We start from the raw sequence: 15,998 nt of genomic DNA, 5'->3' as shown, positions 1-15,998 counted from the left end.
ACGGTTAGGCTGCTACTTCGGCATCTCTACACACGTTTACTAAACACTACTGCCATACACTGTAACAGTCAGATGGCAAAAACCCAATGAGTTCATTAAAAAAACGAAAGAAGGGATACCTTACAATTAAAAAAACACCATTAAATTGACTACATGCTTCCAAATGAAACGTAAAAAAAACCCTGCAACTTGCCAATAATGGTCTGCTTCGCAACTCATATACCAGTACCTCAATCGAAAACCATAACATAAATATTAGTTTGACATCATATGGTCTCCTCACTTATGTCAAAGCTCTTGCTGTATTAGGCAGTAATGAATAAATGCTCAGTAGAAGTCACTTTTTGAAAATGCTGAAACTTATGATTTAATATTTTAATTTTTTTGTAAATATTTTCGTACATGTTGCTCTTGTTAATATTCTAATTACTTTTTCTGACATTTAGTGGAATAATTTGAGTTTTGTTGTAAGCAAATTACTTGTTTTGCAGACTGCCTGTAGATGGTTGTATTGGGAAAAGATTTTTTCATAGCCCTGCCCATGTTAACCTGCTAAAAGAGATGAAGAAACGTTTAACAGAAATTGCCGATTTCCATCATGATGCTAGTAAATCCCTGCAACCAGAGGTCACTACGATTGTCACAGAAGAATCAACTGAGCAAGAGACATATACCCCTGTTTACACCACCTCACCAGCGATGCACAAAGAGCTTGTCAGGTACAGTATGTCTGAGAAGTTAACATAAATGTGTAAGACACGTCCTCTTTTGGCAAAATGTAAAAACATACATTATTTTCTTTTCTTTCTGTTATTTTTTAAAAGATTTAAATGTAAATTGTAAGTTTAAAAAAAGATGTTAAACTTCAAAGTGAGAAACTTAGGCCCTCATTACGATGTCAGGTGGACCGACAGTCTGTCGTTGGCGGTCCGCTCGACATCCAGGGCAGCATTTCGACCGTCCGATTACAATCCTGGCGGTCAGAGCACAGTGGTCGAGGGAGCCTATTGGGCGGCGGTCGGACTGTAAAACCTACCGTGGAGGCAGTACCTGTACAGGCACCGCCGGGATTATGATGTTCCTTTCCCTCAGCCTTTACATGGCGGTCCCACCTCCATGTAAAGGCTGAGGGAAAGGAACTTTGGAGCTCCCCAGTAGGCCACTGCACGGTGTCAAACGTCCAGGCACTACATGGTGCCTAGCACACAGTACATGGGTGTTTAATAACATGCCTTTTTCAGGGCCGGAGCACAAACCGCAGTAGAAAAATGAATGTTTCAGACTGCCTACACTGCATTCTCATCAAAATATGGAGGGTAGGACCGCCGACTACTTGTTGGGCGGTCTCAACACCGCTGAAATGGTGTTGGAAGCTCGTCTGCCCGCTGTCGTAATGAGGCCCCAAGGTTGAACCTATTACTACCATCCTATAATCATACTTGGTTATTCTGCACAGACACCTTAAACCTCCCCCTCCATCCTCCCGAAAACCCTAATGGTATCCACACCACTTTCCCCACACTGAAATTTTCTAACCACTAATTCTTACTTATTCTCTGTCTCTTACCTGTAGCTCCATGTATGGAACTAAACCATACCCTTAACTTAAAATTCTTCCTATGACCAACCCTAACTGTATCTGTGATTTGCTGTCACCTTTTTTTTCTACTAGAAGTTTTTGAATCAATGGTTCTAACCTTTTGGATTTTCAAACACCAAGGCCTCATTACGATGGCGGACCACTATCGAAGCGTGATTGAGACTGGCCGATAAGTAGTCGGCGGTCCCACCTGCCATATTTTGATGAGACGGCTGTGTAGGAGGTCTGAAACATACATTTTCCGACTGCGACTTGTGCTCCAGCCCGGAAAAGGGTCTCAGTAGAAAAATGTCTGTTTTCAAACATCCATGCACTATGTGCCAGGCACCATTTGATGCCTAGTACAAAGTGCATGGATGCTTGGGGGGGGTCAGTACATCTGCCCCCTAGGCCACTGAGGAGTGGCTCACGGCGGACGGGGCCCAGCTTGAGGCCCTCACAGTCCCTTTCCATCTGCCTTGTAAAGGCAGAGGGAAAGGGACCTCATAATCCCCATGTCGGTGCCTGTAGGAATTACAGTCCTAACGTTGCCCCGATGGGCTCCTTGAGCCAGTCGGAGGCGTCGGTCCACCCCCACCCTCCCTCCACCCCCTCCAACCCGGACCACTGCACTCCAACTGCCGGTATTGTAATACAGTGTTTGGACCTCTGCCCTGGATGTCAGGCCGACAGCCACCGACCGACCAACATCTTGTTGAGGGCTTTAGTGTCTTGCTTTTTGTCTTCCTCTCAATTTTTTCAATTTTGACCTAAAGGTAATTGTTGAATGGATTGATGGACTGCATGTAGATAGCAGTTTTTGCAACGGTTACAGTCTCCATTCACTGGTAATCCATCCACCACAAATAGCATGTCATCAAAGTTCAGCAATAAGAGGCATGTTCATTAATATATATTGTGGTGTTTAATTGTAAGCTCATGTAAACTTTCATATTACCTTAAAAGAACTTAAAACATTTTGCAATTAAAAGTTTAATCCCATTTCAATACATTGTGCCTAGTTTTGAACAGTCACTCTGTCAAAACTGCCATTTTCTAATACTGAGGCCCTGTAAAATGTAGGCTTGAGTTCGTGAGTGTCAGTCACCAGGATTGTCTCATTAGAGGGAAGGGGTTGGAGGAGAATGGAGGCCCGCACTAAACACTGAAATATATTGAAGGAGGGGCAATATCTGCCTATCTCTTAGTGCTCCCACCCTCATATTGGCACCCATGTTATTGACAGCTATGGGCAGCAGGAGTGTTTTCTGAGTGGTCTCTAGATAGTGAACTCAGTAGAGCTGTAGCTAGTAGCAGTAAAAGTTCCTGCACCACAGAAAGGAGGAAGGTCAGTTTTGGGTGTTCAGATGGGTAACATTTCTTCAATCTTAGGTCAATTACAGCTGAATTAGCAGCACCATACTTTGTAAGTGAATAGGAGGAACTGTGCCATCATACTGTTATAAAGGTAAATATATTTTTATAGGACACTTAATCTCTTGGATAATGTTTTTAGGCTCATCTTTCTTTTTAGTGTGCCTGTCTTACCCACTTTAAATTTAGAGGGAGATTTATTACGGGGCAGAAGGTCAAAGGGCTGGGCGCAACGGCTCAGACTGCCTGCGCTGGGATGATCGTGAAAGTGAGCTAGGGACCAAGGGGAACCTTAATTTGTACCGGGGTGTCCTGGAACGCTTGCTCTAAAAATAGAAAAAACAGATATGTGAGCCGTGGAAACTGAGGCTGAAAGTTTAACAGTTTTATTAAGAAGATGCAACTTCAAGAAACTTCAATATAAAAGCATAAAAATAACATTAGTCCTGAATCCAGTGGTCAGTATTCTCAGGTAGTCACGTGGATTAGATTTCATTTACTGAGCATTGCATTTACTGAATACAAGCTTTTAAACTGCTAGAGAGAAAGAGTCTAAAACCTTAAAGACACATTTATCATTTGTGGCAAAAAGGCATTCAAAAAGCAAAGTACATTTTATCTGGGAATACTCACATCTGCCTATAAGTGAGAAATCCTGCAATTACAAGTTAAACACTTCAAATGTAATAAGGAAAAAGCAAGGTTAAGAGAGTATATAGCAAATGCAACATTTCATATGGCAGAATATAAAATAAAGCAGCAAATGTAAGGTACATGTACAAGGGCTCTCAAGTAACCCTTGGGAAGAACTTACTTACGAAGAGTAATTCAAAGAGGTCTTTGTGGACCTCCTTTTTATATGCTTCAAGGCAGTGAGAAGTCTATGGTAACGTCATCTCACGCCACCCCATGCCACTTATCTACGTCACTTACGGCCTGGTCCGTACTTTTCCCATCTATACATTCAAGTGCAGCCCTTTCCTGTAACTGTGGCACATATGCTCTAGACTAAAGGTCATGCCTCGTACACTGGAAGTTTGTCATAAATTTGCTTTGGGCAACAGAAAAGCAGTGTTTATTGCGCAAAGGGATTTTATTTATATGTGTATGTACCAATCTGTACGTCCTGTTGCCACATCTATCACTCCAGCTTGGCGTGGCTGCGGTGGGACGTTCCCCTTTTCTCATGCACAATCTTAGGATGTGGCCCATTATGTGTTGAAATAATAGGGGGATCTTGAACCTTAACGTTCGTGAAATTAGCACACCAGTAGGGTGGGGGCTTAACTGCAGCGAGAAGCCTCACAGTCGGTGGAGCTGAATAAAATCTTGATCAGACATGCCTTCTGTGCTTGCTTAACAGAAAATGGATGTACTCTGGCCAATCTAACCAATGCCTATAATTTTGAACAGAAGGGCCTACACAGGGGTTCATGCTGGCTAAGTGATAGGAATGACCCAGGATATTTATATGGTAAAATCGGTCCCTCTCTCATATCCCCCTTTTTGTTAATTTATTGAACACCATTCGAACCGCATATTTAGCTGGCGCCGGGGGAGTGGCCATGGTGAGTCATGAAGGACCGGCTTTTAGGGGCTTTTGTTCAGGGCAGCTCCTAAGTCCTCATGTGGACCCCCTCATTTGTCACAAATTGTCTCATAAGGATGTACCAAGTCTCTAGCCGAGGGAAGTGGTGGGCTACTATTCACCTGGGTATAGCGAAAACAGGAGAGAGTTTTCCCAAGTGGACCCAGAAAGGACTGGGAAAAAGAAACAGCAAAAGAGGGGGGTTTCCTTTCTGTGGTTATTTCTTAAACATTGTACTATATATTCACTCGATAGAATAAGACACCTGTGAGACAATTTTACATTAAAATACAGTTTCCTCAAAACCGCATATACCTTACGACAAAAGGGTTGTATCAAAAAAGTCACATTTATTAAAAAGACACAAATATAAGTATTCAAGAGTGCAAACACTTTCATATAAACATTATTATGTCAGAAAACACATGTATATTTTACATACGAATATTACAATATAAAATCATATAAAGGTGATTAAAAACTGTTGTCGACGCGTTTCGGTGCTTGATTGGGTACAACACCTTCCTCAGGACTAATGGTTAAAAACTTCATAAATCTAGAAGAAATATATGTGACATAAAATTAATACAAGGTATATGGGAATTTTGTTTTTACAGAAACATTTAGGTCTCACTAAGTACAGGGTCGTAACTATTGGTGATTAAAGTATCTTACTCTTTAAAGCATTTTCAATGTGCTGTACCAGTCTTGATCCTGGAGTGGAAACTTCCTTTAATTTGTTTATACACTTCAGTTCGACAATCTAGGAAATCTGAAGTAACAGTGATATTTAGTTTTTCACGATGAACTCTATGTGATGCAAATATTATTGTTTCACATACGCCAATGCTTACTTGGTAGCTGGTTATCTGGAGCCGCTTACAGATGTAGGTTCCAAATTCCGAATTTGGAACCTACATCTGTAAGCGGCTCCAGATAACCAGAAGGCGACCTAAACGGAATGCAGGGGCCTGAAGGAATAATCATCTAAAAACTGAGACTCTGCACATCGCTACCAAGTAAGCATTGGCGTATGTGAAACAATAATATTTGCATCACATAGAGTTCATCGTGAAAAACTAAATATCACTGTTACTTCAGATTTCCTAGATTGTCGAACTGAAGTGTATAAACAAATTAAAGGAAGTTTCCACTCCAGGATCAAGACTGGTACAGCACATTGAAAATGCTTTAAAGAGTAAGATACTTTAATCACCAATAGTTACGACCCTGTACTTAGTGAGACCTAAATGTTTCTGTAAAAACAAAATTCCCATATACCTTGTATTAATTTTATGTCACATATATTTCTTCTAGATTTATGAAGTTTTTAACCATTAGTCCTGAGGAAGGTGTTGTACCCAATCAAGCACCGAAACGCGTCGACAACAGTTTTTAATCACCTTTATATGATTTTATATTGTAATATTCGTATGTAAAATATACATGTGTTTTCTGACATAATAATGTTTATATGAAAGTGTTTGCACTCTTGAATACTTATATTTGTGTCTTTTTAATAAATGTGACTTTTTTGATACAACCCTTTTGTCGTAAGGTATATGCGGTTTTGAGGAAACTGTAATTTAATGTAAAATTGTCTCACAGGTGTCTTATTCTATCGAGTGAATATATAGTACAATGTTTAAGAAATAACCACAGAAAGGAAACCCCCCTCTTTTGCTACTATTCACCTGGGCCTGGTAGTTACTATCCAGAGGAACCGGTAATGTGCGAGAGTCAGGGATGGTAAGTTCTACTATATTTAACATTGCTACTTCTTCCTCGTCCCCGTGTCCCGTGCGTATTCCTGTGTATACACCTGAGTCAGCATAATTCATCCCAACTACCTTAGAGCTGAATCTCTTAACACAATGCAGCAATATCTGTGTCCCGAAACACAACAGCAACAACACACTAAAGATTAGCATTAAAAATGTTAGTCCTGCAGACAGCCATGAAGCCTTCCAGTCCAAATTGAACCAATTAGATAAAAGGTCTGCTTGTGCACCTCCCTCCTCATGCATCTGTCTTCCCAAATTGTCAAAGTCCTTAATGGCCTTTGTAAGTGTTCCATTGTCTGCATCATTGGCCAATATGAAAGTACAGCAGGACTTGCCCACCTTGTCACAAACACCACCATTCATCGCCGTTAACTGGTCTAGAACGTATCTGTGTTCCAGAATCATAAGTCACAGAGGTCGTAGTTCTTCTTTCACAGTGTTGAACCCATCACGGGTGTTGTTGACAAGCTCCATTAGTTCATATCTTCTGAATTGCAGCCAGCGGGCATTGACTTTGGTCTGGAACAGGGGGATAACGCCCCCAAAGAAAAGTTCAGCATCGTTGAAAAGGCGGAAATCTTGTGGAATCTCGTGAAATGGGCCATCTGAGAAATACTTCTTGACTTCCCTTTTCTGGTGGTGGAGTAGGGTGACATCACCTGTCATCGGGTGGGTATGAATGTGGGTAATGTTCGCTGCTGGAACAACCAGATGCAGTTCATGCATTGTGACGATGGAACAGAGTCCTTGCCAGTGGGGAGGCAGCTGCAGGTAGATGTACTCTCCGCAGGCCCAATAGATGTCCATGAGGCTGGAGGTGCCGTACTGAAGGTCCGAATTAAAAATAGTGTCGCTGCAATTAGTATTTCGACCCACAGGAACTGTTCCATTACCTAGGAAGCAAAGGAGAGGAGACTTTAGCTTTTTTGCTCTTTTTGGTTTGTATGTTGTACCCTCATTGAAAGTGTATCTTCTAATTTCCTGTGCCCATATCTCAGCACACTCCCTCCCAATATCCTGATTGATATTGTGTTTGTGCTCTTGTCCTACATTTGGGCTACCTAAGGAGGCTGCCTTACATATCAAGTCATGTGGGCCATTCCACTTTTGAAATAAATATTGGCCTTCAGGCGCAGAGTTGGTCTCCACTGACAGGGGCATGTCTCACTGGTATGGTTGGCTTGTTGATGTTTGGGTGAGTGGCATTTCGATGGGGGCGTTGGGAAGGTGAAGTATCATAGTATCTTAAAGTGATATTCCCAAACCTGTATTATGTTGGCAGGCACTTTCATATCACGGTAAACCTCCATTCTCCTTTCAAACTCCAATGGTCTAGTGACAACTGTGAATGTAACATACGGGTCATCCCACTCTGTAGAGTTTACAAATGCATCATCTATTTTGGCTGACTGGAGCTGTATCTGACCATGTATGCGGCAAAGAAACAGGTGTAGGAGACATTTGGCGGTGGGCGGTGGTACTTCTTTGGGAAAGAGCAATTTATCTGCGCCTACAGCATGAGGAATGTGTGAACATACAAAGCAGGACTCATTTGTGACCTTTCTTCCAATCTCCCTCATGTCCCTGTACCACATGTTGTCTGTTAGAGCGTTGTGAATCCCATTATCCTCTGCTGTCTTACTAGGGCTCTGGGAGTGGAAATCAGACATAGAGTGCTGGTCGAAGGTGTAAACAACTGTGTTTTGGAGATTACTGACCCAGTCTGAAATTTGCGCAGCCTGTTCTTTCTTACGTTGGGTGCGTGAAGTATATCTGACTAGCACTTTCTCGTGACTTCTTTTATTTTGGCGGGAACGTTTAGGAGTAACTGGCAGAGGGGTATTCAAGGTAGTATCAAGTACCATGTCCCATTCTGTGGGGTCTACAGGGGGTGTGGAAGGTGTCAAGGTGGGCACAGGGGTGTCATAGCTTCTGCTGGCACTTATCCCAGTTTGCTTGTTACCAGGAAGTGTCTTGGACATGGGGTGCCCTGTGGTCGTGGTAACTCTGATATTGCTAGTCGCACCTCTCTCTCTCTCTCTCTCTGAACGCACCGTAATCCAGTGGAATACAGCTATTGCAGCAACAAACATAACAAAGAAAATAATGGCGACAGTACATATCTTTTTCAGTGAAAACTTGACATGGGAGGTGGGTCTGTTGCTGCGTCTCAGTCCATCGACCATCATACAATCTCCATGCTCATGTTCTTGGATAGTCAGTGGAAACATGATGCCCTCCTCTCGGTCAATGTTCAGATCTTGGACGGTGCTGGTTCGATCCTCACGTGGCTTCGATCAATCCATTCCTTTTTGGCTATTCGGACAGCTGTGGGTGAAGGGTTCATTTGCAAGTGTCCGTTGAATTTGAGGTCTCTCCACTTCCGGACTGCTTCATTTACAAAGATGTGTGTCCCAAGACAGATAGGTGGAAGTTCATTAGAAGTAGAACCCTTGTTCTTTGTCTTTGATATCTGAATGGAAAAGAACTTGAATCCAGCATTAGGGCACATACATGAACAAACAATTCAGCTTTTACAATCTCAGAAGAAAGTTCAGCGTCTGGTTTAGGTCTGGTGGAGAGAACAACCACATTCATTGATCTGTCAGTGACAAGCTGGTGAGGTGTGAGGTGATCAGAACTGGGAGTGTTTTTTAATTGTAAACAGCGCAATGGGAAGGTTTTGGAATTTCTTTCCAATTGGGCACTTATCTTACTGATATTGGCTTTGAGCAGGCCGTTGAGGCGCACACAAATACCATTTCTTTGGGGGTGATAGGCTGAAGTCAACTTATGTTTTTCTCCTAACATTGTGGCAATTGTGTAAAAAATGGTGTTTGAAAAATGGCTGCTACTGTCACTGCGAGTCACTGCGACTGGCATCCAGTAATCCCCAGCGACATATGACCTCACGAAGCAGGAAGGTGGCTGCAGCCTTTGCGTCACAATGGACACATGGTCCAGCTTCAATCCACCGTGAGAAAGGACACACTACTACAATGAGTTATCGGTAATTCTGGCATCTGTCAATCATGTCTACATAGTCAATGAGGAGCTCTCTAAAAGGACCCTTGGGCCTTGGTATTGTTGATGCAACTGTTTTCATAGCTGGATTAGGGGAATACTGTTGACAAATGAGGCATTGATGAACAAAGAGTTGTATATACTCATATGCATTGGGGTTGAACCACCCTGTCTGCAAAGTTGTGGACATGATATCACGAGGGACATGTGTAGGAAGGTGCAACTGAGTGAATGCTATTTGCAAAAGAGCCTGTGGCATGACAGGCTTCTCTGTCAATGTCTGTCTGAAAATAAAATCTGAAACATCCAGTTGTACTCCCCTCTTCTTCCACAACTCTTTTTCTTCAGGTGGGGCACTTTCCTGTATCTCTCGAAGGTGCAGATGTGCAATGAGATCATACTGCTATGTATCATCGATGGTGTATGGAAGAGTTGGGTCAAGGGTATCTGAGAGTTGTGACTCACTTGTGTCATCAACTGTATTTTGTGTACCTTCCTGCACTGTTGAGGGTGCATCTTGGGCAAGCAGAATGGGGGCACAGTCATTTTGAGCTGGGGATAGAGATTGTACAGGTCGGGCCCTCTGGCTGCTTCTTTTGCAACCCAATCTGCCATGGCATTTCCCCTGGACACGAAATCTTGGCCATACGTGTGTGCAGCACCTATTACTACAGCTACTTCTGTAGGCAATGTCAATGATTCTATTAGTTCTTCAAGTAACTGTTTGTGCATCACAGGCGTGCCATCTGTTTTAAGAAATCCACACCTTTTCCATCTCAAGATGCTGGAATGTGTTGCTGTGGTGACATAAGCATAATCAGAGTATACAGTAATTCTTTCATCAGCTCCATGTTGATTGGGGCAACGGGTCATCAGAGTTACAAACCACATCATCCTTTACTTGTTCCCTTCGATGAATCTTTGCAGTATCTAATGCTCTTACTTCCCCCTTTAGGCAAAGACACTAGTGTCCTTCTAAGGCTGACATAGCCTTTGAATGTGAGATGAATTTACCTGCCAGTCTGCTTTCCTATTGTCTGCATTTTTATAGTTGGCTTAGAGTGCAGGGAATGTATTCCTGTAGCACCCTTTATCTGTCATTCCACTACCATTATTACTTGTCTTAAGACTTGTTTGGATGTTCTGAGAAGGACAGCAAAGGAAGGCGTATATCCAGGCGACAGAACCGAGACCAGTAATTCTTCTGTGACTTTCTGGAGGGAAGAGCGATGAAGGATGAAGGAACGCGCTTCCCTGAGCAGCCATATCAACTGAATCACACCTCATGCTCTATCACCTGCACTCCATATTCTGCAGATGGAGGTTATCATGCCGACCTTAGCACTAATATAATGAGTACACTTATAATGTGCTCGCTGATATTTATTGTTTGATTTAAAGATTCAGTATTGGGAAATCATTCTCATTGCAAATGACTTCTGCCCACTGCGTTATCTAGCTGCAGGTGTTTCAAGTGCAGCATTTGTATGCCACATTTTCCCCTGATAACACGCACTTCCTTTCAACCTAAAGTGATATCGTTTTTTCAGGTAGACACTCAATCACTCTCTCGTCTTTTTTCAGTTTGCCTCATCCCTCTACCAAGAAGGGGGTCCACAGTTTGGGCACAAAAAGAGTTCTTAACTTTAACTTCAAATACATGAAAGAGCATTGGGTGGATGACCAGCTGTTTACCAGTGCTAAGTAAGGAAGGCCGGTTCAGAGGTGTACCTGTTGGGGTGGTTTGTCCTGTGCATAAAAACAGACTTTTCACCGACCAAAAACGAGCCTCCTGAGGGCTTTTCTGTCCCATTCCACCAGAGCCAAGGCTGCCACAACAGCATTTGTGAGAGATGGGACATTGCTAGACATCTGACAGGCTGCGACATGGATATCCACACGTAAAGTCATTAGGCATTACTGCCTTAACAATCAAATGCGCAGGGATGGACAGTTGGACTGCTCGCCTCTGCAGAAATTCCTCGTGTAAGTCCACACCTCAGACCCTCCAGGTTTTGGTAGGTACTTCTTTTGTATCTGTAAGACTGGTGGGGAATTTGCAGTTAGAAGATTATATCAAAAAGACAAGTTTGGTATTGCTCTTTCTGGTGGATATTCAACCCACCTTCAAATAATGGATCACCACCCATCCTCCTTGTTCTGTGGAGTGAACCTTTATAGATTCTCAGAAGGTCCCAAGTTTAATTTCGCACACTGTCATTCCTCCAGTTTTTCATGGATGATCCACATCTAAAGGTGTTGGATGGGAAGGTCCTTTGCCCAGTGTGCCTGAACTGAATGCACATGTTATCATGGTTTGATTGTTGGTCGTCAGAATACAGTTATGTTATTTGCATTTTAATGCGCACAGCTGCTCCAGCGAAGGAGCGTCCTGGCGCAGGGAAAGGAAAACACAACACAACACTAAGTCCAGTAACAAAAAAGCAGAACAGTAAAAACAAGGAACATTTAAAACAGGAAGGTTTTCAAAGCCCTACGAAAAGATATTAGGTCGTTCGAGAAGCGGATTTCCAAGGGGAGCGCATTCCAGAGGGTTGCAGCTTTCACGCGGAAGGAGCGACCCCCCATCCGACTTAATCTGAAACGGGGGACGACCACCAAGGACTGACCAAGAATACAGTGGCTGTTATCTCCGTGCACTCGCTCGATTAAGAATAGTTTTTTTGATTGGTTGAGGACGGCGCTATCCTTGTCACACTGTGCCTAGCAGTGCCTTATGTAATTGGAGAATATGTGATATACAAATCACTAAGGATGCGCTCATTTAACTTGAAACCGGGGGGTTTCTTCACTCATTTAAATGTAGCTTAGTTGTTTAGCTTCAATAAAGTCAATCATATGTATCTTGAGAATATCATATGTTTTGTTTTAGTTCATTTTCAAATATTTGACTTATCCACAATGTTTTTTGAAAATTCATTTCAAGATTGTTGGTCGTGCCACACTCTAATTTCATTTGCGCTTGATGACCTATCCACTATCTTTCACAATGATATGTTGTAGGTCTTGTCCTTAACCAGGAGGGTCACACCTTCATAGTGACAGAGGACTACTATCACTCTCATGATTTTTTTGCCTTGAGATCTGTGGTGGCAGCATATCATGCATGGTGAATCATAGTGATCCAGCGCCAATACCAAAAATTGATCAGGGATCAATAATCAATAACATCATAACACAATGGCCCATACTCATTAACCCAAAATCCCTGATGCCCTGGGGTCAATTTATACGTTCCAACTATTCTTTCTCTTTATTGATTCAAATTAGACTTCTTTTAATAACTAACCTTCAACACCTACTTTCCTTCTACTTGGTCGATGGACCAATTAGTTAAATAGTTGACGGCAATGATGACAAATCATTTAGTCAATAAAATAATCACAGACTCTCATTGAAGTTAATAATTTATTTTTATCTCAAATTATGGTGGGTTAATGCTCAGTTGCATTTGGTCACAGATTACAAACACTGAATCTCACGAAGAAACATATATATATATATATATCTATACTACTATAATAAAGGAAGAACTTTCAGCCTTTGAGGCGGGTAAACTCGGGAACCACAGCGCCAATCCACACACCCGATACACCGTTGGAATCGTCAGGGTGTGTAGATGGCTATAGGCTATCTAAATTTAAAAAAAAAAACGTTATTTAAAAAATTTACAGTAAAAAAAAAAAGTAGTCCCTCCGAAGTAGCGCCGGCCGCGACGTGCGTGCTCACGTCAGGAGCGCGGGGAGGAGCGGCGTCCAGGAGCGCGATGAGGAGCGGCGGACATGGCGCGGGGGAGGAGTGGTGACGCGAGGAGCAGTGGACAGGCCATCGGCGGTGCGAGCAGCAGACAGGCTGGAGGAGTGGCGGCTGAGGTAATGGAGCGGCGGACATTGCGCGGGGGAGGAGCGGTGACGTGAGAAGCAGCGGAAAGGCGGGAGGAGCGGCGGCTGAGGTAAGGGGACCCATGTCGGGGCAGGCGGGGAACGGGCTGGGCGGGGGCCCGGGCTGCAGGAGAAAAGAGAATGATCCCGTGTTTTTATGGTGAAACAGCAATCATTAACACACCTCTAAGCCAAAAAGATTAGCTATGATGTAAGCTTTCCCAGCCAATGTACACTCTGTAGAACGGATTGGTCAGCTGTACACCTCTGCAAAGAAGAACAGACATATTTAAAGCAGTATATCAGCAGCGGACAGGCGGGAGGAGCGGTGGCTGAGGTAAGGGGACCCATGTCGGGGCAGGCGGGGGTCGGGGCAGGCGGGGGACAGGCGGGGCGGGGGCCCGGGCTGCTGGACAATGTCGGAGAGGGCGGGGGGCGGGGAAGCCTGTTGCTCCCGGACAAGGTCGGGACAGGCTGCTAATATATATATATATATATATATATATATATATATATTTTTTTTTTTTTTTAACAACTCATCCCAATTAAACAATCACTTTATGCAATGAAGGAGTGGATAGAGTGAGACAAAAGTGTCAGCAAATTTTTATGCCAAACTTAATATACCTAACGGAGGGATAGATGAAGAGACAATAGTTTCATCTAAACAATACATAGCAATAAATCGTTGACGGAGTAGATAGGTGAAAAGACAAAGTTTCTGAGACAAATACATCAATATTTTGAATCTGAAAATGATTCAGGCTAAATACATACCTATTGATTTGTAGGAAAACCACCCCCTTGGCCTAGGAAATGGTGGGGGTTCCCGGAATCAGAATCAGGGAACAAAGGATATAACAACAGGAACAGGAGAGGTCAGGAACAGCTAGGCCTCTCTGCAAAACCGACGGTCAGCGACGCATCTCCCCTCTTCTTTTCTGTCAGCCTAAGCTCAAAACCACACCCCTAAATGCACTCCAGGTATACCCTAAAATTGACATGTTGCAAACTATCATCGAACTTGTACAGTGATTGGTGGGCTTGAGAAGTGGCATTGTCACACCACCATGATTTCACCTTTTATTCAACAACTTCATTGTGAAAATGTGTTCCCATGGTCTGAATTTCAGTTTGCTCTCACGTTCCCCATACAAGATACAATTTTATAGCGTTCTTTCATATATTAACATCTTTGCAGAGTACATCTCTGGTTCCACGCTGGGGTACAGTAGTTGGCAGTCGTCTTATACTCTGGCATTCACTCTTTCATGTCATCTGTGGTGCTCAGCGCATCGTGCTTGCCTCATGTCAGAACGGAATCACTCATTGAAGCGTCCCCCTACCACATTGGACAAGTTAAGAAGATGGAGGCTCCATCCAGCACACTAAAGTAGATAAAAACGAACATTTATTAATTATATAATAATGAAACCTTCACTGTTTACCACCCATTTCACACTATTCCCCATTAATATTATATGATAAGCTTAGTGCAAAAGTGGCATTAATAATTACTTTTAAAGCAGGATGCAACATGAAAAATACTTATGCACATGCGGCATATTTGTGCAACTTCTTTGTTTCTCCCAAAGCACAAAAGTTATTACAATACTGTGTAATTACGGGTTAGTTCAGGCATGCGCAAAGCAGTTCCCTTATGTTTGTTAGTGTACATTAGTTTTACTACATCTACTTACTCGTAGTACATATTATGGGGGTATTAATTCAAGCAGGATTCATTTTTGCGAAACCCTGCTCCATCAATAGTGACTGGCCTAATTATCTGTGGGTTAATGAACCCCAAATCCTGAAAGCCGACATCCTGGGTGTTGTACATGTGCGTGTGTGCTAAAATTAATAGAATTCTGTGCATGAGTCATACAGGCATTTGAGGTCCATTTTGGACCAGAGAACGAGATAGAGGAGTGGTTGCTTTCCCCAGACAGCATATGTGTATTTATGTCATCTCCTTGATGGGAGGGGTGAACTTCAGACACTACTGAGAGAAAATAAGACAGGCTTTCTTTAGAAGTGCCAGGACCTTTTCCTTGATATATCGGGCTTTAAAAACCTGTGTTTGGAGCTGCTGTTACTTAGATGGCAGGGGATGCACTGTGAGGCCTGCAGTATCTATCATTAGGGTAACGAGTCATTTGAAGGGGAAGCCGTTCTTGTCACTAAATAGCTGAGTGCAGCCTGCTTACAAGTCTTTGTAATTCTCTGGTAGACTACTTGGCAGAGCATTATTGCAGACAAAGGTCAGGGTTGAGATGCGGACAAGCCAGGACACATGAAAGAGGAATCCACCCAAACCGGTTTCAAGGAAGCAGACCTGGAATATACATCCTCTGCCTGCGAAATTGATATGAAGATGGGAGCCCAAGACCCAATACGCTTGTTCCGAGGAGGGGGATACTCCACCGAGTACACAGGAACTGCTAATCAGCCAGGGTTGGTGTTGCATTGACTGTCAATTTCCTACAGATGTTTGAACATGCTGTGGAGTCTGATTTGAAGGCAGAATTTACTAGGCTGTCGTTGGTGCTAAGACATCGATCTATGAGTGAGGGAAGGAAGTGCCAACCCTGCAGGAGGAGCTGATTGTAGCAGGGACTGCCATAAATGACGCAGGGCATAAGGTCCATCCAATAAAGACTCTCTAAACAACTGCGCTGAGGGAATTGTGGTGCTGTTGGATCAGGCAGCGCAATCTTCGTCATTTGTCCCCATTGTAGCTACTGTGG

General features: G+C 43.1%; 1 protein-coding gene and 1 pseudogene across 1 annotated transcript in view; one reads left to right on the top strand and one right to left on the bottom strand.

Annotated features, from left to right (window-relative positions):
• EPG5 (ectopic P-granules 5 autophagy tethering factor) overlaps nucleotides 1–15,998 on the top strand; it is a 682,187-nt gene that overhangs the window by 240,273 nt on the left and 425,916 nt on the right. Inside the window, exon 23 of the mRNA XM_086960335.1 lies at nucleotides 492–719. Coding sequence (XP_086816461.1) covers nucleotides 492–719 — 228 coding nt within the window. The remainder of the gene's footprint in view (nucleotides 1–491; nucleotides 720–15,998) is intronic.
• LOC147726242 (uncharacterized) lies at nucleotides 6,734–7,920 on the bottom strand (annotated as a pseudogene).

The sequence above is a fragment of the Lissotriton vulgaris genome, chromosome 3_1, assembly GCF_964263255.1.
Source record: "Lissotriton vulgaris chromosome 3_1, aLisVul1.2, whole genome shotgun sequence".
Lineage (NCBI taxonomy): Eukaryota > Metazoa > Chordata > Amphibia > Caudata > Salamandridae > Lissotriton > Lissotriton vulgaris.
Note: the sequence above shows the minus strand (reverse complement) of the source record. Positions and strands in the feature narration are given on the sequence as shown.